At 39.9% G+C, this 25528-nt stretch overlaps 1 protein-coding gene across 50 annotated transcripts in view; it reads right to left on the bottom strand.

The window, feature by feature from the left end:
• KDM5B (lysine demethylase 5B) overlaps positions 1 to 25528 on the bottom strand; it is a 73387-nt gene that overhangs the window by 38583 nt on the left and 9276 nt on the right. For 18 of the 50 annotated variants that reach the window (XR_014053033.1, XR_014053031.1, XR_014053035.1 and 15 more), the window contains exons 2-6: positions 13113 to 13248; positions 11752 to 11851; positions 4659 to 4736; positions 3206 to 3328; positions 2260 to 2430 (exon numbers count right to left, since the gene is read on the bottom strand). Coding sequence is in view for 39 of the 50 variants with exons in the window: in XM_081487394.1 (XP_081343520.1) it covers positions 2260 to 2430; positions 3206 to 3328; positions 4659 to 4736; positions 11752 to 11802 (423 nt within the window). In the remaining 11 variants the exon portion in view is untranslated. The remainder of the gene's footprint in view (positions 1 to 2259; positions 2431 to 3205; positions 3329 to 4658; positions 4737 to 11751; positions 11852 to 13112; positions 13249 to 25528) is intronic. The other 32 variants (XR_014053026.1, XR_014053027.1, XR_014053028.1 and 29 more) reach the window with 6 other exon arrangements.

The raw sequence follows: 25528 nt of genomic DNA on the forward strand, positions 1-25528 counted from the left end.
TTCGCTGCAGGGGACACGAGGCTGATCCCCAGTGCAGAAAGACCCCACGTGCCACGGGACAACGGAGCCCAGGGGCTGCGACGACGGAGCCTGCTCAGGCTCCACAGACACCCCTCCCAGGAGAAGCCCACACGCTGCGACTAGCGAGTGGCCCCCACTCGCCACAACTGGAGAAAAGCCCACACACAGCAAAGAAGACCCAGCACAACCCAAAATAAGTAACTTAAAAAAAAAAAGAGGTCTGGGTATAAAAAAGGGAATGCCACAGATTCATTACAAACCTGTATCTTCAACAATATACAGTGACATGTTAAGCAGGAAAAAAGTAAGATCAATTCTGTACATAAAGAATATACCTCCATTTGTATGTATGTGCATAAAAATAGCCTTGAAAGGAAACCCGAGATCAGAGGATTAGGTGGGATTTTTTTTCATCCTATTTTCCTTTTAGACTTTCCACAATGAACCTATCAGTAGACCCCTCAACAGATATTTATCTGTGTTGTAGACGCAATGTTTGTAAAGGGTTCTTTAAATATCCACTCCTTTCAGACTATCATTGTATAAATGCTTACATACTTTTCAACTATGAAACTATAGGGCCTCTAAGTACATAGATTGAGCTATTTCTAAAATGTTGCAACCCATAAAGCAGAGAGACTCTTTCTCTGTATTCATCTAATTTCTGCACCAAGAAGGTTAAAAGGAGAAAATCTACTATGGGCAACAATATGTAGATCTGATTATGAAACAGGCATAAAGGTCCCACATACAGTGTTCTTAACCATTTCATCCGTGGGTTCACCAGACACTCACACAGTCCACGTGCCTTTAAACAACTTTCTGAATATTAGAATAGTCACATTCTTCGAGGCTAAAAAGAATGCCTACCTGGAATCAAGAGAGAGAAGAAAAACATGCTATGAAAATCTATAGGATGCAAGCATCATGGATGGTATATTTGTATCAGGACACAGTTCTGATTAGTGGTTCACCCTCTGAAACAGTGATACCTTCCTACCTCTCTACACAACAGTTTCTAGAACTACAGGGGCCCCTGCTCCAGTGTACAATATCTCAAAGGGTATAAACAATTATGACATTCTTCTTCCTACCAGGGCCTAAAATCAAGTGGGAAATTTTTATACTACTGTTTTGCTTTTAATTAACTTTTCATTTGAATAATTTGGCAAACACCATCTTTGTAAGGAAACAAACATGGTTACATAGGAACTATCAGAAATGGGATCCATTCGCTATCCTGCACTAAGTCCCCTGCGTGCATGCTAAGTCTCTTCAGTCGTGTCCAACTCTCTGCGACCCTATGGACTGTAGCCCAGGAGGTTCCTCTGTCCGTGGGATTCTCCAGGCAAGAATACTGGAGCAGGTTGCCATGCCCTCCTCCAGGGGATCTTTCCGACCCAGGGATCAAACCTGCATTCTTAGAGCTCCTTCACTGGCAGGCAGGTTCTTTACCACTAGCACCACCTGGAGAAAGACCTAAGTCCCCTAACCCTTTACCAAAATCAACATTCTATTTGAAAATCTCCTTGGAGATCTCAGCTGGCAAGAGAGAAAACAAGCAAGATATTTCACATGCTGTACTTTCATGTGACAGCCAGAAATACATTTTTTAAAAGCCTCATACTTTTTGAAACTTATTATTTATTATTTATTTTTGGCTGGGCGTAGGCTTTCTCCAGCGGCGGCGAGTGGGGGCTCTTCTCCGCTTGTGGGGCACAGGCTTCTCACTGTGGCGGTTTCTCTTGTTGCCAAGCAGAGGCTCTGGGCACGTGGGGTCCGTAGTTGCGGCACACGGGCTTCATTGCCCCACAGCATGTGGAGCCTTCCTGGACCAGGGATTAAACCCATGTCCCCTGCATTGGCAGGTGGATTTTTTACCACTGGACTACCAGGGAAGTCCAGGAATATACTTTAAATAGTAAGTGAATGCAAAAGCATGAGTTGTAACAAGTAGGTAATAACCAACTGCTCATTGTAGGAAAGGAACATATATAGTAAAGTTAATACAGGTTTCAGTTTTATCAAAAGACTATTTCCTCCATAACCTTATTCATTCCAAAAACAACCTTTTTAGTATGGTCGCTCTCAAAACAGAACAAAAACATCAGAGGAAAAATTGATAAAACAAATCTTTTAAGGAAGTATTCCATACATAATCAAGGCCTTTCCATTCCTCCCAAAGACCACGTACCAATAAGCAGTGGAATAAAGCAGGTTAAGGCCAGCCCCACTCACCCTCAAACTGTCTCCAGACAGAAATAAGTTGTAGGGGTTCAGGATTCGCTCGTAGTGTCCTCTGATATGAGAGCCCACGGCTTTGCCAGGAGCAAACCCCATCTTGGTGGCAATTTTGGTCCATTTTCTATCCTTGCAAACAACTGCAAATCCACCTTCCTCTGCAACTAACTGTTAAATAAAACAGCAAAAGAAATTAGAAACATTTATAGGGAAATCAGTTCTAATTCCCTCAAGCCTAGGTATGGCTCCAAAAATAAAATGCTCTTGGCTGTGACCATCTTTTTAAAAAAATACATTTTCAAAGTAAAAAAATACATACACACACATATATATACACTATTAATTTTAAACTAGAAATTGAAAACATTGCTTTTGACAGCATAGTCCATTAACTTTTTGTCCTCCTCCAAAAGCTACTTCTCAGTTCCCCAAAGCAGTCAAGATTTTCCATGAGGAAGCACTAAATTAGCAATGAAATCTCTGATAAAGACAGAGTTTGAGTGACTGGTCAAACTTGGTGACCCTTTAAAATCTCCATAAACTGATGAGTAGGAAGAAGAGCAGCATGTCAGGGTGGGAATAACGCAGGCTTTGGACTGAAACGAACTTTAAGGTAGAGAATTGTAACTCAGCCCTTTCAAACTGGTCACTTTGGACACTGAAAGCCACTGTTGTCTTATCTGTAATGAAAGAGACAGGAATATCCAAGAGGACCATTGTGAAGTTTAAGTATGACCAAAAGCAGATGGTACTAATATATTTCACAACATAAGGCTCTCAAACCTGAGAAGCAGAGACCAATTAATCACAAAACTGAATGATGAATTTCATCTTAAATATTTCAAGCAGCAGTTAAGTTTCTTATTTTAAGGCAATGAAGATCAAATCCATGCTGTGAGAAAAACTATTCAATGAGAAAGATGGTCATTAGGCTTTTTTTTACCTTATTAAGCTGAAACAAGTCCAAGATCTTCCTCTCCACATGTGGAATTTTCAGAGTACTTCCCTGTAATTCCCAGTACTTTGCAATCTGGTCCAGGAAATTTAATTTCACGCGTGTTTGAGCCTAAATGACAAAGAGCTGAGCTGCACTCTCGCCCAGCTTGTTTGTTATCAAGCTCCTTTCCCGTGCATGCGGTATTCTCATCCTTAGAATATGTAAGTGCAATAGCACTCATGAATTCAAGAGAGAAACTCCCAAAATACACAAAGTAAAACTTATTAAACAATTACACATAAATGAACAAAAATTTAATTCAGTCCCTACCATGTACCAGGTTAGTAGTAGTTAAACACACTCAGGAAGTCCTCGCATAACATAAACAGGCAATCGGAAAAGTTCTTCATTTAAGGCGTATCACAGGTAAGCTTCGTTATGCCCCTTTGGTATTTTTACAATTTCAGTATTTTAAAGTCCTATTTTCTCCAAGTACAAATTTTCTTATATGCTCAAGTATCTAAAAGCACAGTTACACCAGTGGTTCTGCATCAATTTTAACAGTCCTGATATCTTAACAAAAAACCAGAAACTCTCTTAAATGTTACTCCTTTAACAGATTACTACTGTAGCCTACAAGTCATTTTTTAAAATTATCTCATTTTTCTTTCCCCTCATTGTGAAATTCACACAGTTCTATGAGTTTTATCTTGCATAAGACCAAAATGGAGATCAATATTCAGATATTCCCAACCATGTCACAGTTAATACCCATCTTCCTATCTTTCAAGCTTAATGTGAAAATACAGTGAAATACTTGAAAATATATACACTAGATGCTACTATTGCCAATGCCCGCAGAGTTCCAGTGGACATATTTTTCATTTAAGAATGTTTGGTTTGGTATAGAAAAATAAAACACGGTTCAGTATGAAAATCAGATTAGCAAAACATTTATATGAACAACGTGCCTTTATGCGAGAAGCGCTCAAATTTTATTCACCCAGCACTCTAGGGCTCAAGTCACCCAGGACTAAAGAAGAAACACTCCCCTTCTCTAGAGAATTCCAGGCTATTCATTCCTCCTTGGGGAAGTAAAGTGTGTCATTAAATCTAAGTGACGACACACAGAAGAACGGACGAACATCGGAGCTGGAGGATCTCCTCCATGAACCAGTTCTGAAAGCAAATCCCTTTCAAAACCTAAATTCTATCGGTTGTCACCTAGATTTACAAGGATTTAAATGCATTTATTAATAGGCTGGCAATGATAGACAAAAATCAGTGTTTTTTTAATGAAATTGGGTTTGCTGCAAAGGCTTATCACCATCTGCTTTACTATGATTAACAATTATTAGCTATACTTTAGTTTCCCTGAAGCCACTAGATTTGCGACAAAGCCTAGTTCAGAGGAGCCCTTCTAGAATACAGGCAACCAGAATAATAGTTAAGACATTACCTCCAGTTCATTCAGCCTCTGGATACGCGGAGTAAAATGAAGTTTGTCAACATCACATGCAAACGGTGGCTGCCAAGTCTAGAAGAGAAGCAAAGGCTTTCATTAGAAAAATTTATAATTCTCACACTTAGAAAACAGTTTTCAAGTTAAATCTCTGGTTAAGTAAAGTATATGTTATTTCTAATGAGTCAAACAGAATACAGAGTAGTAGTTTCTTAACCTTTTCCCCCCAGAACAGCAGAATATGTACGATTACCCTTCTCCAAATAAATGACACAGCCTGCACACACCCCTCCTCACACCCTTCCAACCAGGACTGAAAGGTCACCATTGAAAGACGCCACCGAAAGGTCACCAACCCACGCCAAAGAGGCTTTCACCCCTCTATTCCGTAAGCATCTCTCACTTTACAAAACAGCTATGAGGTGAAGTGAAGTCACTCAGTCGTGTCCGACTCTTTGTGACCCCATGGACTGTAGCCTACAAGGCTCCTCAGTCCATAGAATTTTTCAGGCAAGAGTACTGGAGTGGGTTGCCGAACAGCTATATTAATGTCAAATTATATACAAACTGTATTTGAAGATCTGTAACCTAGTAACATTAACCTTTATTATAAAATGGAAGATAAATTCTTCCCTGGGAGAAGGAAGACTGACATCTAACCAATTTTAAGAATCATCCTTACCATACCTACTGATATGGGTTCTTGGAAGAACTGCTATGAGAAGAAAACAGACAAGAAGGAGAGTGTATATGAACTGTTTCCAACCGGAAAGACCTGGAAACAACTTAAATGTTCACAGTAAGAGAAGAGTTAAATGGCGTAAGAATCACCCTGAGTTAACTAACAGGTACAGAATCAGTCCGGAATAATGAAAAGCTTCTGGAGATGGATAGTAGTGACAGTTATAGAACATTGTCAATGTACTTAATATGTTACCAAACTGCACCCTTACAATGGTTTAACAATGGTTATTTTATGTTATGTAGTATTTTAGTATTTCAATATAATTTTAAGACAAAAATCACACTGTTGTATAGCTCTAATAGTGGCTTCCCTGGTAGCTCAGAAGGCAAAGAATCTGCCTTCAATGCAGAAGAGCCAGATTCAATTCCCTGAGTCGGGAAGAACCCCTGGAGAAGGAAATGGCTACCCACTCCAGTATTCTTGCCTGGGAAATCCCACGGACAGAGGAACCTGGCAAGCTATAATCCATGAGGTCACAAACACACACATAGCTCTATATGTATTGACATTGAAATTTTTCCTTACATATGTTTTTTGGAAGAAAGAAAAACAGGCTATGTAACAGAAAAATAAAACATGGGAAGAGCAAAAAAGTTAACAGTGGCTTGTCTTTGGTAGGATGACAGGCAATTTTTCTTTTGCTTCATTACCCATTTTACATACAATCTGACATATATTAAATACATTATGTAATACCTACCAATAATAATAATTTTAGATGAAGAGAACAAGTTAATACAAATGCTGGTTACATCTGTAACTAACAATAAAATACTCGGCAGCTGTAATGAAGAGTATATCTAGATATTCTAAACATGGGAAGACAGCCAACAGTGAATGAGTAAAAAACTAAAACTTGCAAATTTGTCTTAACATTTGTAAATTTTAAAGACTATCATAAAAGACAGGGGGAAAGAGGTTATTTTTATTTCAAACTTATATTGTTGGAATTTATCACTATCAACTGCTTTTAGTTTAAAATTAAAACAAGATTTTGCTTCTGTAATAGAAACACTTAAGTGAAAATGCTCACCAGCAATGCCTGATTAAATATTATGGTAAAAAGTAGGTTAAATATTACAATTTTTTAAAAAAGGAAATAAGTAGATTACACATTGGTACAAAGCTATTTATTACAATCCCAAAAAGAATAGGAAGGAGAAAGGAAAAAATGATAGTCCTGTTTAACAGGTCAATTACAGTTCAGGTCTTGAAGAGTCTAATGGTATCATACAGACTCAACAAACACCACAGCTAATGTTTAAATGCTAGTTAAATATACTATGTTGCTAACAGACTTACAAAAATACTACCTATTCCATCCTGGGTCAAAAAGATTAAAGTGATTTTTGTTTACCTTGATAACTAAAGATAAGGAAAGCAACCTGTTTAATTATATGAATATAACGTAGCAGAAGAAAATCACATTGCTTCTTAATATTCTGCAGCAGTCTAATGGAAGACTTGATACTGTTCAGAGCTTTTGCTCTCTGCTACTTCATAAAAGCTGTAGGCTTTCTGAATTGAATTGATATGAGTTGAAGGTTAGACCAAAAATATATCAAAGATAATGTGCCAAATATGTAAGTAAATGATTAACATAATGCCCAAATGACCTGCAACTTTTACAGATTAAGATTTATGGGTAATGTATAATGATACCCTCCAATGAATCAAATATGCCTTCTATTTCCAAAACACAATGATACAGAAATTAACTTCATTGTAAGTCTACATATTAAAGTTTTCTAAATTAAGGTATGAAGTGTCTTTGTATGTATGTACTTTATTTAATTTATACTTGGTTTTCAGTTCAGTTCAGTCGCTCAGTCGTGTCCGACTCTTTGCGACCCCATGAACCACAGCCCGCCAGGCCTCCCTGTCCATCACTAACTCCCTAAGTCCACCCAAACCCATGTCCATCAAGTCGGTGATGCCATCCAGCCATCTCATCCTCTGTCGTCCCCTTCTCCTCCTGCCTTCAATCTTTCCCAGCGTCAGGGTCTTTTCAAATGAGACAGCTCAGTTCAGTTCAGTCGCTCAGTCGTGTCCGACTCTTTGCAACCCCACGAACCTCAGCCCGCCAGGCCTCCCTGTCCATCACCAACTCCCCGAGTCCACCCAAACTCATGTCCATCGAGTCGGTGATGCCATCCAACCATCTCACCCTCTGCCGTCCCCTTCTTCTCCTGCCCCCAATCCTTCCCAGCATCAGGGTCTTTTCCAATGAGTCAACTCTTCGCATGAGGTGGCCGAAGTATTGGGAGTTTCAGCTTCAACATCAGTCCTTCCAATGAACAACCAGGACTGATATCCTCTAGGATGGACTGGTTGGATCTCCTTGCAGTCCAAGGGACTCTCAAGAGTCTTCTCCAACACCACAGTTCAAAAGCATCAATTCTGTGGCGCTCAGCTTTCTCCACAGTCCAACTCTCACATCCATACATGACCACTGGAAAAACCATAGCCTTGACTAGACGGACCTTTGTTGGCAAAGTAACGTCTCTGCTTTTGAATATGCTAAATAGGTTGGTCATAACTTTCCTTCCAAGGAGTAAGCGTCTTTTAATTTCATGGCTACAGTCACCATCTGCAGTGATTTTGGAGCCCAGAAAAATAAAGTCTGACACTGTTTCCACGGTTTCCCATCTATTTCCCATGAAGTGATGGGACCAGATGCCATGATCTTAGTTTTCTGAATGTTGAGCTTTAAGCCAACTTTTTCACTCTCCTCTCTCACTTTCATCAAGAGGCTTTTTAGTTCTTCTTCACTTTCTGCCATAAGGGTGGTGTCATCTGCATATCTGAGGTTATTGTTCCTCAGAACATAAGCAATTACTATAGGACAGAAAAAAAAGAGCAATGCTCTAAAAGTCAGAAGACTAGAGCTTGCATTTCATTCTTTACCATCACTTGAGCAATCTCAACTTCTCGCTGCAGAAAGTATGAAAAATAGCTACCTTCAGGACTATGGTGAGAACAGAAATTACAAATGTAAATGTTGCTTATTGTAAAGCAAAAATAACAAGCATTACATCACATTGAGTTTTGACTGCTGAAATGTAATTTTCCTCTAGCAAAAAGTCACTGCAACTTCAACTTTCAAGGAGCATCTGACCTCAGAACTTTCAGAGCCCCATCCTTTCACTTTAACTCTGGTTGGCATTTAGTTGCCAACCAGTACTTTTCATCACAGCAATTTCAACACAGGTTAATAAAGAGTTTCCTTAAATAAAGCAAATATTTTATAGAAACTATAAACAGAGTATAACCTTTAAAAAAGAAGAAGGCAGCATTAAAAAAAAAAGGAAGTAACAGTGAAGATTGGTTCAAGATGGCAGAGTAGAAGGACATGCACTCATCTCCTCCTTAGAGAACACCAAAATCCCAACTAGCTGCTGAATAACCACGGACAGGACAATGCTGGAACCCATCAAAAAAATATATCCGACGTCCAAAAACAAAGGAGAAGCCGCAACCAGACAGGAGAAGGGGTGCAATCACAATAAAATCAAATCCCATACCAACCGAGTGGGCAACACACAAACTGAAGACCAACTAAACCACAGAAGTTCTCCCACTGTCGTGAAGGTTCTGAGCCCCAAGTCAAGCTTCCCAGCCTGCGGGTCCAGCAAAGGGACTGGGGATCCCCAGGGAATCTGACTTTGAAGGCCAGCGGGATTTGGTTACACGACTTCCACAGAACTGGGAGAAACAGGCTCCACCCTTGAAGGGGGTGGTTTAGTGGCTAAGTCGTGTCTGACTCTTTGTGATCCCACAGATAGACTGCAGCTCACCAGGCTCCTCTGTCCGCGGGATTTTCCAGGCAAGAAAACTGCAGTGACGAGCCATTTCCTCCATCAGGGGATGTTCCCCACCCAGGGATTGAACCTGTGTCTCCTACATTGCGGGAGGATTCTTTACCAACTGAGCCATCTTGTGTGCACCAAAACCCAGGGGAAAGGAGCAGTTGACCCTACAGGAGACTGAACCAGACCTACCTGCTAGTGTTGGAGAGTCTCCTGTGGAGGTGTGGATCAGCAGGGGCTCACCACACGGACAGGGGCACTAGCAGCAGCAGCCCTGGAAGATGTCCCTTGGCATTAAGTCTTCTTGGAGGTCGCCATTAACCCTACCATAGAGCCTATAGCATATGGTAGGGTTAACGCAGATTCCCTGGAGAAGGAAATGAACACCCAGTCCAGTATGCTTGCCTGGAGAATTCCATGAACAGAGGAGCCTGGCTGCAGCCCATGGACTTGAAGAGTCTTGCCAAGACTGATGGAGTAACACTTTCACTTTCAGAGCCTACAGATCTCAAGGCTGGGTCCCCTCAGGCCAAACAACTAACAGGGACGGAGTGTAACTGCCACCCATCAGCAGATAACTGGATTAAAGCTTTATAAGAAATTTTACCAAAAGGAAGGATCTTCCCTCAAAGCTTGGTGGGTAAAGAATCTGCCTCAAAGGCAGGAGACCAGGGTTCGATCCCTGGGTCGGGAAGATCCCCTGGGGAAGGAAATGGCAACCGACTCCAGTATTCTTGCTTGGTGAATCCCATAGACAGAGGAGCCTGGCGGCCTACAGTCCATGGGGTTGCAACGGTTGGACATGACTAAGCAACTAAACCACCACCACCACCACCAAAAGGAACGCCCCTGCCAATGTAGGAGAAATAAGACTCGGTCTGATCCCTGGGTTGGGAAGATCCCCTGGAGGAGGGCATGGGAAGCCACTCCAGTATTCTTGCCTAGAGAATCCCATGGACAGAGGAGCCTCAGGTCTACAGTCCATGGGGTCGCAAAGAGTTGGACACAACTGAGCTAACACACAGAAGAACTAAAGACCAGAGATGAGCAATACACTGGAAGGAATCAACAGCAGAAAAACTGAGGCAAGAGAATGGATAAGTGATCTGGAAGACAGAATGGTGGAAATCACTGCTGTAGAACAGAGTACAGAAAAATGGAAGAAAAAACAGAGGCCCGTCTCTAAGAGACTCTGGGACATTATAAGCACCGACATCTGCGTTATCGGGGTCCCGGAAGAAGACGGGTGCCCCCATTTCATTTAGTTCATGTTTTCTAATTTCTCTTTTTGTTGTTGTTCTTTCTCAAGCCTTCATCAAGCATAGTAGAAAAGCTCCGTATACACATATTATATATATACAAATAGTATGTAAAATCTAGTTTAGACAACTTATGAGTTTTTGCCTAAGCTTAAAAAATTATGACATTTTCAGTCTACTTGTTTGAAGTAAAAAACTTCGATATAGTTCCATGTATTATGGCATTTAGTATTCATGCTAAAAGTCTAAAAAGATAATTATTTGGGGAATTTTTTTTTTCTTAATTTGAATGAAGCTTGAAACTTCTAACCCATTTCTGAGAATATAAGGAAATACTATGCTGTTAAAAAAAAGCAGAATATTAATGCGATCCAGTATTATTAACTAAAGCACAGATTTTGTTCAAACTTCACAAAATTTTATGGTAGGGTACACTACCTTTTTAATTCTTTATTCAAGATTCCACATTGTATTTAGTTGCACTGAGCAGCTTCAGCTGCATGCAACCAATACTGGAAAATTCTCTTTTCATTTTTATTCTGTTAGAAATATTTTCTAATTTTCCTTGTTTTGGCTTCTTAGATACAGCCATCATTTAAAAGTGGACATTTAATTTCCAAACACATGGGGTTTTTAAAGTATTTTTGCTATTAATCTCTCACTTAAATGCCTTCTTCTCTGTAATCACCCTCTGTGGTTTTTAAGTTTTCTAACTTTATTGAGGCTTTCAATATCTAAGTCAAAGATTTCTCTCAGTAAATGTCACACTGTACTTGAATATGTGGGTTATTTTCAAATATCTTTTGATATTGTGTGAAAATTGTACAAATGTTAATTACGTTAAATTGGTTCACAGTGCTTCTGTCAAGTCTACTATATCCTTCTACTTCTCTGTGTATTCATTCTACTAATTTTTGAGTTTGATACTGAAATCCCAACTAAAAATCTCAATTTACCTACTTAAAAAAAAATCTCAATATATAAGTGGAAATACATGTAACTCTGTTCTATATTTTCCAAATCTCCTGTAATGCGTTATCATACCTTCGTAACTTAAAAAATAAAAAAGATTATAAAAAAGAAGCAACAGTGCATTTGGGATAGAAAAGAACTTGTTTTAACTTGCATCCTGACTAAATTTTATATATAAATACACATATATACATAATTATTAAATCCCTCTGTATATACTTTGCTGTTTTATACATTTAACTCAATAAAGTCAGAATAAACAATAAACTTAAATAAAATTAAATGGCATCACCGACTTGACGCACCTGAGTTGGAGCAAGCTCCAGGAGCTCATGATGGACAGGGAAGCCTGGCATGCTGCAGTCCACGGGGTTGCAGAGAGTTGGACACGACTGAGCGACCGAACTGAATTGAAAATTAAATATAACAAGCAAGGGCCCTGTACGATCCCCATCTGTCACTTGCTCGATGCTGAGTCCTGAGGCACAGTGGGGTCTTACGCCTCCCCCATACCGTGGAGGAAATGTTAAAAAGAGGAGGCCCTCAGTCACACTGCCCAGGTTCAAATCCTGACTCTGCTGTGTGGCTTTGAACTAGATTAATCTCCTTCTGCCTTGGATACATATAGAAAGAGGAAATCAGGAAGCTTAAGTAAAATAATATGGGCAAAGCCTTTAGAGAGGTGCTTGGCATTTACACAGTAAATGGTAGGAAAAAATATGTTAACAATTAGGAAATGTTTGTGTTGCAAAGCTTTGTTGTTTCCAGGAAGCCTAATGCAATCTTTTCTCTTTTTTTTTGATTGGTTATGTTTAAGACAATGGCTGTGATTCTCTAATCTTCATTATAAATTTGTATAAAATGGAATTCATTGATACTACTCAAGGTCCATTAATCTTTATTTTTTCCCAGTATTCTTTTTCCAGCATTGAGATACATGCATCCTGCTTTTTGAAGCAGGATTTTCATGCTGAAAGAGCTTCCTAGGGAATCCCTGGCGGTCCAGGAATCAACTCTGTGCCCAGGTTCAATACCTGGTCAGGGAACTAAGAAAGATCCCACATACTGCGTGACATGACCAAAAAAAAAGAGCTTCTTATCAGACTGTTTTAGGCAAACTAATTCGAGTGTAGAGGCAGTTAACAAAACTGTCTTGAGAGGAGATGCTAGGGTGGCAATGGAATTCAACTTCTGTAACACAAAAAATAACACTCGAGGGCAAGTCTACCTATGGTTTCATGCGTGACATCAGTATTTCATACTGACAAAGCCATTTTCTGTATGACCACTATGTAAAATTTCCTGACTGCATATTCTCTTATGGGACAAAGGCTAAGGAATACAACAGGTTTAAAATGTATTTTTTCCCCAAATACAAAAGTAATCAGACTTATTACTGAAATTTCAGAAAAAAATATAAAGAAAAACATCAGCCATAATTGTAGAGAAAAACCTGCTACATTTTGGTATACATCCTTCCAGTGTTTTTCCTAAGATGCTTATCTTCACAATTTCAAATCCTCCCCCAAAATATTACATTGCATTTTACTTACTATACTGTCAATATTAATATTTCATTGTATTGGTACTTTAATAATTTCTTATTATTGGACATTGAGGTTATTTCACTTTTTGACTTTAATTATCATAAACAAAACATTTATACCTTCTAGGAAGCTTCTTTCAGCTTCATTAAAGGGTCACATTTTACACACTGACGAGCACAGGAAAAAATAAATCAATGTGATCACAGGAACCACAGGTGCCTGCCTGAGATCACCTTTTATGAATCACAGTGAGTTCTGTAACAGAGAAGTATAAAAATAAGGAAGGATTTAAAATGAAAATTACCTTCACAGAACAGTGCTATGGGTATTCAATAAATGTTACTGACAAGTAAAGTCTAATTAGGACAATGAATTTTAAATGTCTCTATAAAGATAAGATTAAAAATATAAAATTCAAAATAACCTCTCACTGCTAAAAACTTGTCAATGAAGAAAACTTGGTGGCAAGTATTTGAAAGCAATATTTTAGTAAACTACATCATGCTCCTTATTCAGATATGGGCAGCTGTGTCAAGTGAGGTGCATACTGGAGCAGAGGGCTCACTTTGAGTTAAGGTAAGAACGAAAACTCCCACAGCTTTAATGTTTCACTATTTCTATAGCCAACAGGAAAGATTCCAAGAATAAATGGCTCCTTAAAAGAGGGGGGAAAAAAAAGTTGCTGATGTATCCAGTCAGTCCTCCTCAAAATTGTCAAGGTCATCAAAACCAAGAAACCTGAAAACCTGCCACAGCTAACAGGAGCCCAAAAAGACCTGCCAAGTAAATGTGATGTGATGTCCCAGATGAAATTCTGGAACAGAAGACATTAGGTAAAACTGAAGTTCACCTGTGTTCGTTCATGGACTTATAGAACAAATGTGTCACACTAACAGTTCATTGACAGAATGTTAATAAAGGGGAAGAAATTAGGTGAGGAGGTTCTCAACTGCCTATCTTCTCAACTTTTCTGTAAACTTAAAATAGTTAAAAAATTCTATTAAAAATAACTTGGATCAATTTTTATATTTCAAACTTCTGACTCCAAAAGAGTCAGAAGCAAAACACAATCGTATCTTTATTATAAAAATTTTAAACTTAACGACAAAATGAGACCAAATAGGCCCACTTCAACAGTTGTTACCGGTTATGTGAGAAAATCTATTGTTTGCCTTTTGAAAACACTTTAATAAGTTTTTACCAAACCTTCTACCGATTTTATAATTGCCTCTTCAAAAGTTGAGCACAAAGAGAAACCACTTCTGCATAGACCCTAGATTTATTCCTACTAAGTCAAGCCTTTGCAAAAGTAAGTTCCTTTTTTACCACTGCAACTCTCAAATTTTTGGCCTTAAGTGGGCTACAAAATCACTGCAGACAGTGACTGCAGCCATGAAATTAAAAGACGCTTGCTCCTTGGAAGGAAAGCTATGACAAATTTAGAAAGTGTATTAAAAACCAGAGACGTCACTTTGCCAACAAAGGTCTGGACAGTCCAAGTTATGGTGCTTCCAGTAGTCACGTAAGAATGTGAGAGCTGGACCACAAAGAAGGCTGAGTGCCAAAGAATTGCTGCTTTCAAACTGTGGTCGAGTCCCTTGGACAGCAAAGAGATCAAATTAGTCAATCCTAAAGGAAATCAACCCTGAATATTCATTGGAAAGTCTGATGCTGAAGCCGAAGCTCCAGTACCTTGGCCACCTGATGCAAAGAGACTCCGATGCTGGGGAAAGACAAAGGGCCTGAGGAGGAGGGGGTGACAGAGGATGAGACGGTTGGATGGCATCATCGACTCAATGGACACGAGTTTGAGTAAACTCAGGGAGATGGTGAAGGACAGGGAAGCCTGGTGTGCTGCAGTCCATGGGGTCACAAAGGGTTGGACATGACTGAGCGAATGAAAAACAACAACCTCTTTAAACCCTTAAAAATCGAGGACCTCAACGAGTTTCATTTTAGATAGGGTCTATCTATTCATTTTTGTTGCATGAGAACTTAAAAGACATTTAAACAAATTCATTTAATAATAAGCAAAGAATTGGTGAGTTTTCTTTTACCAATCTCTTTAATGCCTGGCTTAATAGAAATAAGCTGGCTTTTCATATCTTATGCTATCAACCTGTTGTAGTATATGTTGTTTTAGTTAAAGTATATGAAAAAAAGCTGGTCACAGGTACACCTTTAGTTGAAAAGAAGTTCCCTTGAAATTGCTGAAACAGTCCAGTGAACTAACTCTCCCAAGAGTCCTCAACCCAAATCTTGGAAACAATCACCCGAACAGACCCCTAGGGGGTTCCCCCTTCAACCTGTCCAGATTTTAAAAGCAGTCCTTCAAGTGTCTTCTCCATCCACTAACAATGATTTCTTGACCTATCAGTGTAATGCCAGTATTTTTAGAAAAGGTACATGGCAACCCATCTCCCCTAAAGTCCTACCACCAAAAAGATCCTGAAAATACCAATGCAGTCATTTGCAAATATACATGGTCTTTTAATAGTGTACTAAGAAAGTAAGTACCAAAAGATAAGAACTTCTGTTAAAAGTATAACTCCTAAAAACAAACAAACAAAAAGTATAACTCCTATAGATAGGGCCTGGTAAAAAAGCCAGTTTTCAGTTTAACACAATTTCTTGTTTAAAATAACATGTTTTAATTTTCTGAATAAAAAGTATTTGGAAGGCAAAGCATTGTTTCTATGTTCCATCTCTTAGTAAATGAAAATACATCAGAAAAAAAAAAAAAGAGATATCATGGTATTTAGTTATTAAGTGCTAGTCTCAGTAAGTTCCTTTTTCAATGCTTTAATAAAACTTGAAAATAATACCCTGCATTTATAAAGGCCTCTAATGACTTAAATTTATTATTGTTAAAACCATATGAAAATATAAAACAATCCTCCCACTAATACTGTTTTTCAGACTTCAAAGACAATTTCCTCCAGGTCCCTCTGTAGGAACAAGCTAAATACAAAAATGCCCTTGATAGGTAACTACCAAAGTTATCTGGAGCAATTCATACAGATTTTTGGCATGTCCCCAAAGTCTCATAAAGCCTATAAAGGAAGCATCTTTTAAAATTCACTAAGAAAGATCCTCAGCTCAGTTCAGTAACTCAGTCGCGGAGTCCGACTCTGTGACCCCATGGACTGCAGCGCGCCAGGCCTCCCTGTCCATCACCAACTCCATGAGCTTACTCAAAACTCATGTCCATTAAGTCAGTGATGCCATCCAACCATCTCATCCTCTCTCATCCCCTTCTCCTGCTTTCAATCTTTCCCAGTATCAGGGTCTTTTCCAAGAGTCAGTTCCTCACATCAAGTGGCCAAAGTATCGGAGTTTCAGCTTCAACATCAGTCCTTCCAATGAATAGTCAGGACTGATCTCCCTTAGGATGGACTGGTTGGATCTCCTTGCAGTCCAAGGAATTCTCAAGAGTCTTCTCCAACACCACAGTTCAAAAGCATCAATTCTTCAGTGCTCAGCTTTCTTTATAGTCCAACTCTCACATCCATACATGACTACTGGAAAAACCATATCTTTAACTAGAATGATCTTTGTCAGCAAAGTAATGTCTCTGCTTTTTTAATATGCTGTTTAGGTTGGTCACAGCTTTTCTTCCAAAGAGCAAGCATCTTTTAATTTCATGGCGGCAGTCACTGTCTGCAGTGATTTTGGAGCCCAAGGAAGTAAAGTCTATCACTATTTCCATTGTTTCCCGATCTATTCGCCATGAAGTGATGGGACCAGATCCTTACTTCTTGGAAGGAAAGTTATGACCAACCTAGACAGCATATTAAAAAGCAGAGACATCACTTTGCCAACAAAGGTCGTCTAGTCAAGGCTATGGTTTTTCCAGTAGTCATGTATGGATGTGAGAGTTGGACTATAAAGAAAGCTGAGCACCGAAGAATTGATACTTTTGAACTGTGGTGTTGGAGAAGACTCTTGAGAGTCCCTTGGACTGCAAGGAGATCCAACCAGCCCATCCTAAAGGAGATCAGTCCTGGTTGTTCATTGGAAGGACTGATGTTGAAGCTGAAACTCCCAATACTTTGGCCACCTCATGTGAAGAACTGACTCACTGGAAAAGACCGTGATGCTGGGAAAGATTGAGGGCAGGAGAAGGGGACGACAGAGGATGAGATGGTTGGATGGCATCACCGACTCAATGGACATGGGTTTGGGTAGACTCCGGGAGTTGGTGATGGACAGGGAGGCCTGGCGTGCTGCGGTTCATGGGGTCACAAAGAGTCGGACACAACTGAGCGACTGAACTGAACTGATGAGACCGGGTGCCACGATCTTAGTTTCTTGAATGTTGAGTTTTAAGCCAACTTTTTCACTCTCCTCTTTCACTTTCATCAAGAGCTTCTGTAGTCCTTTTTCACTTTCTGCCATTAAGGGTGGTGTCATCTGCGTATCTGAGGTTACTGATATTTCTCTCGGCAATCTAGATTACAGCTTGTGATACATCCAGCCAGACACTTTGCATCATATAAGTTAAATAAGCAAGGTGACAATATACAGTCTTGATGTACTCCTTTCCCGATTTGGAACCAGTCTGTTGTTCCGTGTTCGGTTCTAACCGTTTCTTCTTCACCTGCATACAGATTTCTCAAGAGGCAGATAAGGTGGTCTGGTATTCCCATCTCTTGAAGAATTTTCCAGTTTGTTGTGATTCACACAGTCAAAGGCTTTAACGTGGTCAATAAGGCAGAAGTAAATGTTTTTCTAGAACTCTTGCTTTTTTGATGATCCAAAGGATGGTGGCAATTTGATCTCTCATTCCTTTGCCTTTTCTAAATCCAGCTTGAACATCAGGAAGTTCACAGTTCAAGGACTGTTGAAGCCTGGCTTGGAGAATTTTGAGCATTACTTTGCTAGCGCATGAGATGAGAGCAATTGTGCGGTAGTTTGAACATTCCTTGATTTTGCCTTTCTTTGGGACTGGAATGAAAACTGACCTTCTCCAGTAATGTGGCCACAGCTGAGTTTTCCAAATTTGCTGGCATATGAAGTGAAAGCACTTTCACAGCATTATGTTTTAGGATTTGAAATAGCTCTGCTGGAATCCTGTCACTTCCACTAGCTTTGGTTATAGTGATGCTTCCTAGGGCCCACTTGACTTCACATTCCAGGATGTCTGACTCTAGGTGAGTGATTACACCATCATGGTTATCTGGGTCGTGAAGATCTTTTTTGTACAGTTCTTCTGTGTATTCTTGCCACCTCTTCTTAATATCTTCTGCTTCTGTTAGGTCCATACCATTTCTGTCCTTTATCAAACCCATCTTTACATGAAATGTTCCCTTGGTATCTCTAATTTTCTTGAAGAGACCTCTAGCCTTTCCCATTCTGTTGTTTTCCTCTATTTCTTTGCATTGATCACTGAGAAAAGCTTTCTTATCTTTACTTGCTATTCTTTGGAAAGGTGTAGCTTCTCTTCGCTATTCGTAAGGCCTCCTTAGACAACCATTTTGCCTTTTTGCAGTTCTTTTTCTTGGGGACGGTCTTGATCCCTGCCTCCTGTATAATGACAGGAACCTCCGACCATAAGTTCATCAGGCACTCTATCAGATCTAATCCCTTGAGTCTATTTGTCAATTCCACTGTATAATCATAAGGGATTTGATTTAGGTCATACCTGAATGGTCTAGTGGTTTTCCCTACTTTCTTCAATTTAAGTCTGAATTTGGCAATAAGGAGTTCATGATGTGAGCCACAGTCAGCTCCTAGTCTTGTTTTTGCTGACTGTATAGAGTTTCTCCATCTTTGGCCGCAAAGAATATAATCAATCTGATTTCGGTACTGACTATCTGGTGATGTCCACGTGTAAAGTCATTTCTTGTGTTGTTGGAAGAGGGCGTTTGCTATGACCACTGCATTCTCTTGGCAAAACTCTGTTAGCCTTTGCGATGCTTCATTTTGTACTCCAAGGACAAACTTGTCTGTTACTCCTCCAGCAACTCTTGACATCCTACTTTTGCATTCCAGTCCCTGTGATGAAAAGGACATCTTCTTTGGGTGTTAGTTCTAGAAGGTCTCGTAGGGCCTTCATAGAACCGTTCAGCTTCTTCAGCATTACTGGCTGGGGGCACAGACTTGGGATTACTGTGATATTGAATGGTTTGCCTTGGAAATGAATAGAGATCATTCTGTTGTTTTTGAGATTGCATCCAAGTACTGCATTTCGCACTCTCTTGTTGACTATGATGGCTACTCCATTTCTTCTAAGGGATTCTTGCCCACAGTAGTAGATATAATGGTCATCTGAGTTAAATTCACCCATTCCAGCCCATTTTAGTTCACCGATTGCTAAAATGTCGATGTTCACTCTTGCCATCTCCTGTTTGACTGACCACTTCCAATTTACCTTGACTCATGGACCTAACATTCCAGACTCCTGTGCAATATTGCTCTTTACAGCATCAGACTTTACTTTCATAACCAGTCACATCCACAACTGGTTGCTGTTTTTGCTTTGGTTCCATCTCTTCATTCTTTCTGTATTTATTTCTCCACTGATCTCCAGTAGCATATTAGGCACCTACTGACTTGGGGAGTTCATCTTTCAGTGTCCTATCTTTTTGCCTTTTCATACTGTTCATGGGGTTCTCAAGGCAAGAATACTGACGTGGTTTGCCATTCCCTTCTCCAGTAGACCACGTTTTGTCAGAACTCTCTACCATGACCCATCTGTCTTGGGTGGTCCTACAGGACATGGCTCATAGTTTCACTGAGTTAGACAAGGCTGTGGTCCATGTGATCACAGCCTTGTGATTAGTTTTCGGTGATTGTGGTTTTTTCATTCTGTCATTAAGGATAAGAAGCTTATGGAAGCTTCCTGATGGGAGAGATTGACTGTGGGGAAAACTGGGTCTTGTCCTGATGGGCGGGGCCATGCTCAGTAAATATTTAATCCAATTTTCTGTTGATGGGTGGGGCTGTGTTCCCTCCCTGTTGTTTGACCTGAGACCAAACTACAGGAGGGGTAATGAAGATGATGGTGACCTCCTTCAAAAGGTCCTATGCACTGCCGAACTCAGTGCCCCAACTCTGCAGCTGGCCACCGTCGGCCCACGCCTCTGCTGGAGATTCCTGGACACTCACCGGCAAGTCTGGGTCAGTCTCTTGAGGCGCTAAAAGAAATCCTAAGAAAGCTAAATCTCTAGAACAAATTGTCTTCCCCTTAACCAAGCTGACAACACGATGGTCAATCATGAAAATTGAAACAGGAAAGCACTATTCATTTCAGGTCATTCACAGACATCTTATGGTCATGGAATGAGTGCAAGAAATTTCAGATCCTTCTCCCTTGTAGCAATTATAACTGGAAAAAGTATTACTTCAGTATGCCTACACCAAGCCACATTATGATCCAGTAGCAATACTGCAGTTTTGGAAATTATTTAATAAGTAGTTTTGATTATAGTTAAGAAAAGATTACATATTTCAGAAAGACTACAAAAATGATTTGTCAGGGAAAGGACTTTAGGAATGAAGTTGGACTCTGCCCCCTCAACCTGCACTTGGGCAACACCCAAACCTACCTGGGCACCAAGGGCAGGGAAAGTTAAACAGCCCACACCCTACCTTTAAGGCCTTGTTAGGTCTGTGAACATCTGCTCTACACTACACTTTCAGTACTTGACAAACTGGGCTCTCCTGGAGATTCAAAAATCAAGGTCAGGAAAGGGACAGCAGTGACACTAAAAATCAGCCTGAGCCTAGGAGAAGATACTAAAGGATAAATCTTGGTTTTGATGTTGTATCTCAAGACACATTTGCAATTGTACAAAAAAGAAACATAAATAGTAAGCCATACATTTAATTAAAGCAAATATTCAATAGCTTTCGGTCCTGCTGCAATTAAGATGTATTAACTATAAATCTAATAACAAAAGTGGAAATAATTTTAGGACATGTATCATTCCTAATAGCCATATTCAAGGAAAAAGACTAAGCTTGAACCTGAACTGGAATTGCTAGGAAGCGGCTGTGTTCATCCCACTGCCAATCGCCTAATATTTACAGAAGGATAACCGGATCGTCTATTCAATATACTCTTCTGACCATGCCTCAAGGCTAGATCTTCTGTATGAAAGATAAAAGGATGTAATATTACACAGGCAAGCTCAATTTAGGATAGTAGATACAGGTCTTAAGCCCAAAAATCTTAAATTTATCTTATGATGTATCTCTGTTACTGCTATACAGATAGCACTATCTTACTTCTTTCACATGTATTGCCACATTTAATAATCATAATTCCTGGAGGTTCAGTGGTTAGGACTAGGTGCTTTCACCACTGTGACCCAGGTTCAACCCCTGGTGAGGAAACTAAAAGATCCAGCAAGCCAAGCAGTGTGGGCATAATAATAAATATGATTATTTACTGTGTGATTACGATGCACCCGACCCCAAAATATGAGGCGATTCCAGCATGACAGAACTGGTCCTCATCTGAAGGGCTGCCTGGCATCAATGGGACACGCACTATAAAACTCCTCTATTATCTACCTTCATAGATTTTAAATAGAGAACTTTATAGCTGTGTCTAGAGTTGAGACTTGAGAAAATCACCGCCAAGAAGTCCTGTAAGTCTGAAATATAGACTCAAAACCCCAGCTTTTTTCTCTCCTTGGCTTCCCAGCACATTCCTTGCAGCCTCCATCTAGATCCTCTTCATTCCTTGTATGTTGATGTTTCTGGGCGTTCACACGATTCTCATTCTCATTCTACACTCCTATTCCTCCCTAACCCTGCCCCAACCAAAGTCTTCCCAGATACCCCAGGCAGCCCCTTCCCCATACTCTCTACCCACCTCCATATCTGCCCAACCCTCATACCTTCAAGCATTCCATATACAATTTCCATTTCTTGCGCACATCCTACTATATAATCTAGTTGCTGACCTTTCTCACCAGTAGATTACAAGTTTCCTTAAGTCAAAGTTGTACACTGTAGAACCTTAACAATTCCTGGCACTTCCTGACGTTATCAATAAGCTTACTGAATGGAACGCAGAGCCAACCCCAAGGACCCAATTCATTTCTTCATTCACCAGAGCTGACAAAAAAGGATTCCTTAGCTTCCTATAGCAGAGCTGAGAATTCCTATTAATTCAAAGTCAACAGGTAAGAAAAGCCCTTATATTAACATTGCCTAAACCTCATTAGGTTTCCTCATTAGATAATAACGGAATTATCTAAACCAGCAGTTCTCAAACCTAGCCAGGAGCTTTTTTCATACTCTTCCAATTGAAGCTGAGTAGTCACCGAAATTGGTAAGCCAGGAGTTTCCATACAAATGAACCAACCAACTAACAATACATGGAATGGCTAAACTTATACACATTGATAAAATAAAAAATGTGGGCATATGGTTTATTTAAAATTTTACAGACAACTATAACAAACAGATTTTATTTTCTTGGGCTCCAAAATCACTGCAGACAGTGACTGCAGCCATGAACTTAAAGAGACACTTGCTGCTTGGAAGGAAAGCTATGACAAACCAAAAAAGCATATTAAAAAGCAGAGACATCACTTTGCCAACAAAGGTCTGGATAGTCAAAGCTATGGTCTTTCTAATAGTCACGTATGGATGTGAGAGTTGGACCACAAAGAAAGCTGAGCACTGAAGAATTGGTGCTTTTGAACTGTGGTTGTTGGAGAAGACTCTTGGAAGTCCCTTGGACTGCAAGGAGATCAAACCAGTCAATCCTAAAGGAAATCAACCCTGAATATTCACTGAAAGGACTGATGCTGAAGCTGAAACTCTCAATACTTTGGCCACCTGATGCGAAGAGCTGACTCACTGGAAAACACCCTGATGCTGGAAAAGATTCAAGGCAAAAGGAGAAGAGGGCAGCAGAGGATGAGATGGTCAGAGAGCATCACTGACTCAATGAACATGACTGTGAGCAAGTTCCGGGAGATAGTGAAGGACAGGGAAGCGTGGAATGCTGTAGTCCATGGGGTTGCAAAGAGTTGGACACAACTTAGTGACTGAACAACAACAAATAACAGACAAAACAAAACGTACTGCACTCTGGTATCGTATAAGTACAGCTTTCTATTATGGTTTTCCTGCAGTGTGTCAGGATAGCCAAAGGGAACCAAAGGAAGATCACACTCTCCTTCCCAAAGAGCCCAGCTAATTTCTGGGATCCATGAAAGGAGCCACTGGTCACTGTGTATTAGAAGAACACTGAACTCGAAAGTAAGAAGCCAGTTTGGAATTCCCCAATCAGTCCTGTAAAAGCTGTGCCACCTTAGACAAGTCACGTAACTTCTCTCAGCACATCTTCCTTAACTGTTCTTGGAACTCCCTGGCAGTCCTGTGGTGTGCTTCCAGTGCTGTGGGCCTGGGCTCAGTCCCTGGTCAGGAACCTAAGATCGCACAAATTGCACGGCACAGGAAGAAAAAAAAAAGTCCTACTTTAGCAGCAAGATCTAAGTTAACAGAAATGTTTTTTTACTGAACCTATTGGAAAAGGGAACCCTTGTATACTGTTGGTGGGAATGTACTGATAAACTGATGCACTTTGGAGAACAATATGGAGGAGGTTCTTTAAAAACTAAAAACAGAGTTACCACAGGATCCAGCAATCCCACTCCTGGGTATAGATCTGGAGAAAAAGAAACTTCAAAAAGATCCATGCACCCCAATGTTCACAGCAGCACTGTTTACAACAGCCAGGACATGGAAGCACCTAGATGTCCCAGAACAGATGAATGGATGAAGAAGATGTGGTACCTATATACAACAGAATATTACTCAGCTATAAAAAATAATGAAATGATGACATCTGCAGCAATATGGATGGACCTAAAGATTACCGTACCGAGTAAAGTAAATCAGACCAAGAAAGACAAGTATCATATGATACTGCTTATATGTGGAATCTAAAAGATAATGAAAATGAATCTATGTATAAAACAGAAACAAGATTCACAGACATAGAAAACTTACAGTTACCGAGGGGGAAAGGGAGGGCCAGAAAGGGATACATTAGGAGTATGGGATCAACAGATACGAACTACTACACATAAAACACACACTGTACAACACGGGGAACAATATTCAATATCGTATAATAACATACAGTAGAAAATTATCTGAAAAAATACACATAACTGAACCACTTTGCTGTGCACCTGCAACTAGCACTAACTCTCCAGACCAGAACACTGGAGCAACCAGTTGCCTTTCCCTTCTCTAAGGGATCTTCCCGACCCAGGAATCGAACCCAGGTCTCCCACACTGCAGGCAGATTCTTTACCATCTGAGCCACCAGGGAATCCATACCATACACAAAACCCAGAAGCCAGCCTTCCACTGGAAAATCTGGTAGCTGTTCTCAATTTGTTCAAAATGCATCATAATATTGGCTACGAGCCTCTCCGGGAGAAGAAAAAAGCTTGGAATATCTGGAATTTTACAAAAGGGAGTTATATTCCAAAAATTCTCTTTACAGACCTTGCTCATCTCCATGCCCTTACCTCGTTTCCTGCAAATAAAAAGATATCAGAGTACAAATCCTAAGAGATCCTTGCTCTCCTTGTCCAAGTTAAAGCCTGGCAAGGATGAGACGTTCCCATCTGGTTTAAATATCACCAAATGATGAGCTGGTACAACCACACAGAAAATTGGGAGGATCTTGCCTTAAAGACCTTGTAATTATGTGGTTTTGATAGGATTTGTTCTTTGTCTCTGGAGTTCAAGGAGTGGAATAGATGGCCACACTCAGATCCCTGTGTGCCTCACAGGGACCCATGCTTAACAACAGCCCCCAGCCAAGCACTGAAAACACATTCAGGTGTAAACTTAGTTCTCTAACACTACAATTTGATCAAGCTGTGAGGTGGCAAGAACTAATGCAGGAATGCACAAAAGTCTGCCTAGGGCCACACGAGGAACACAGCTAGGAAGACAGGGCTCAGCCTAGCTACATGCTCTTAATTAAAATACTCAACATTCAAAGGTTGTAAAACTTGGTATGTACACCAGTGGACAGTGTCTTAACACACTTAGAAAACAGTATTGATAATATATTTGAACAACAAAAATGGGAAATCCAGATTTGTATGATTATATAGCAATTCTAACTAGCTTTATTTTTAAAAAGTTTGCCTACTTGTCAGTAATAGAATAAAACATAATCAGGCTCTGTCCTGAAGACCAAAATAAGCCTTCCCTCCCACCTGTTCTACCTTTCTCCCCACTTCACTAGTAAGACTCAATTCTACTAACCATCCTGTCAAGAAAGCACTGGGACTATTTAAATTATGTTAGATAAAATAGAATGCTCTCCATCTGCAGGGCTTCCACAGCATCAGAGCCATCCCAACACAAAGCTTTCCAAATACAAACTCCTCCCTGTATAACACACATGCACTGCAAATTTTCTGAAATAATTTCTAACAGCTCTACCTGAAAAAAAAAAAATATATTTTTTTTACTTCAACCAATTTTAAAGAACACTCAGGCACAGAAAAGTTTCGCCTAAACCAATAAAAGAATTACACTC

Source organism: Giraffa tippelskirchi, chromosome 5 (genome assembly GCF_054371585.1).
Source record: "Giraffa tippelskirchi isolate mGirTip1 chromosome 5, T2T-mGirTip1v1.2.pri, whole genome shotgun sequence".
Lineage (NCBI taxonomy): Eukaryota > Metazoa > Chordata > Mammalia > Artiodactyla > Giraffidae > Giraffa > Giraffa tippelskirchi.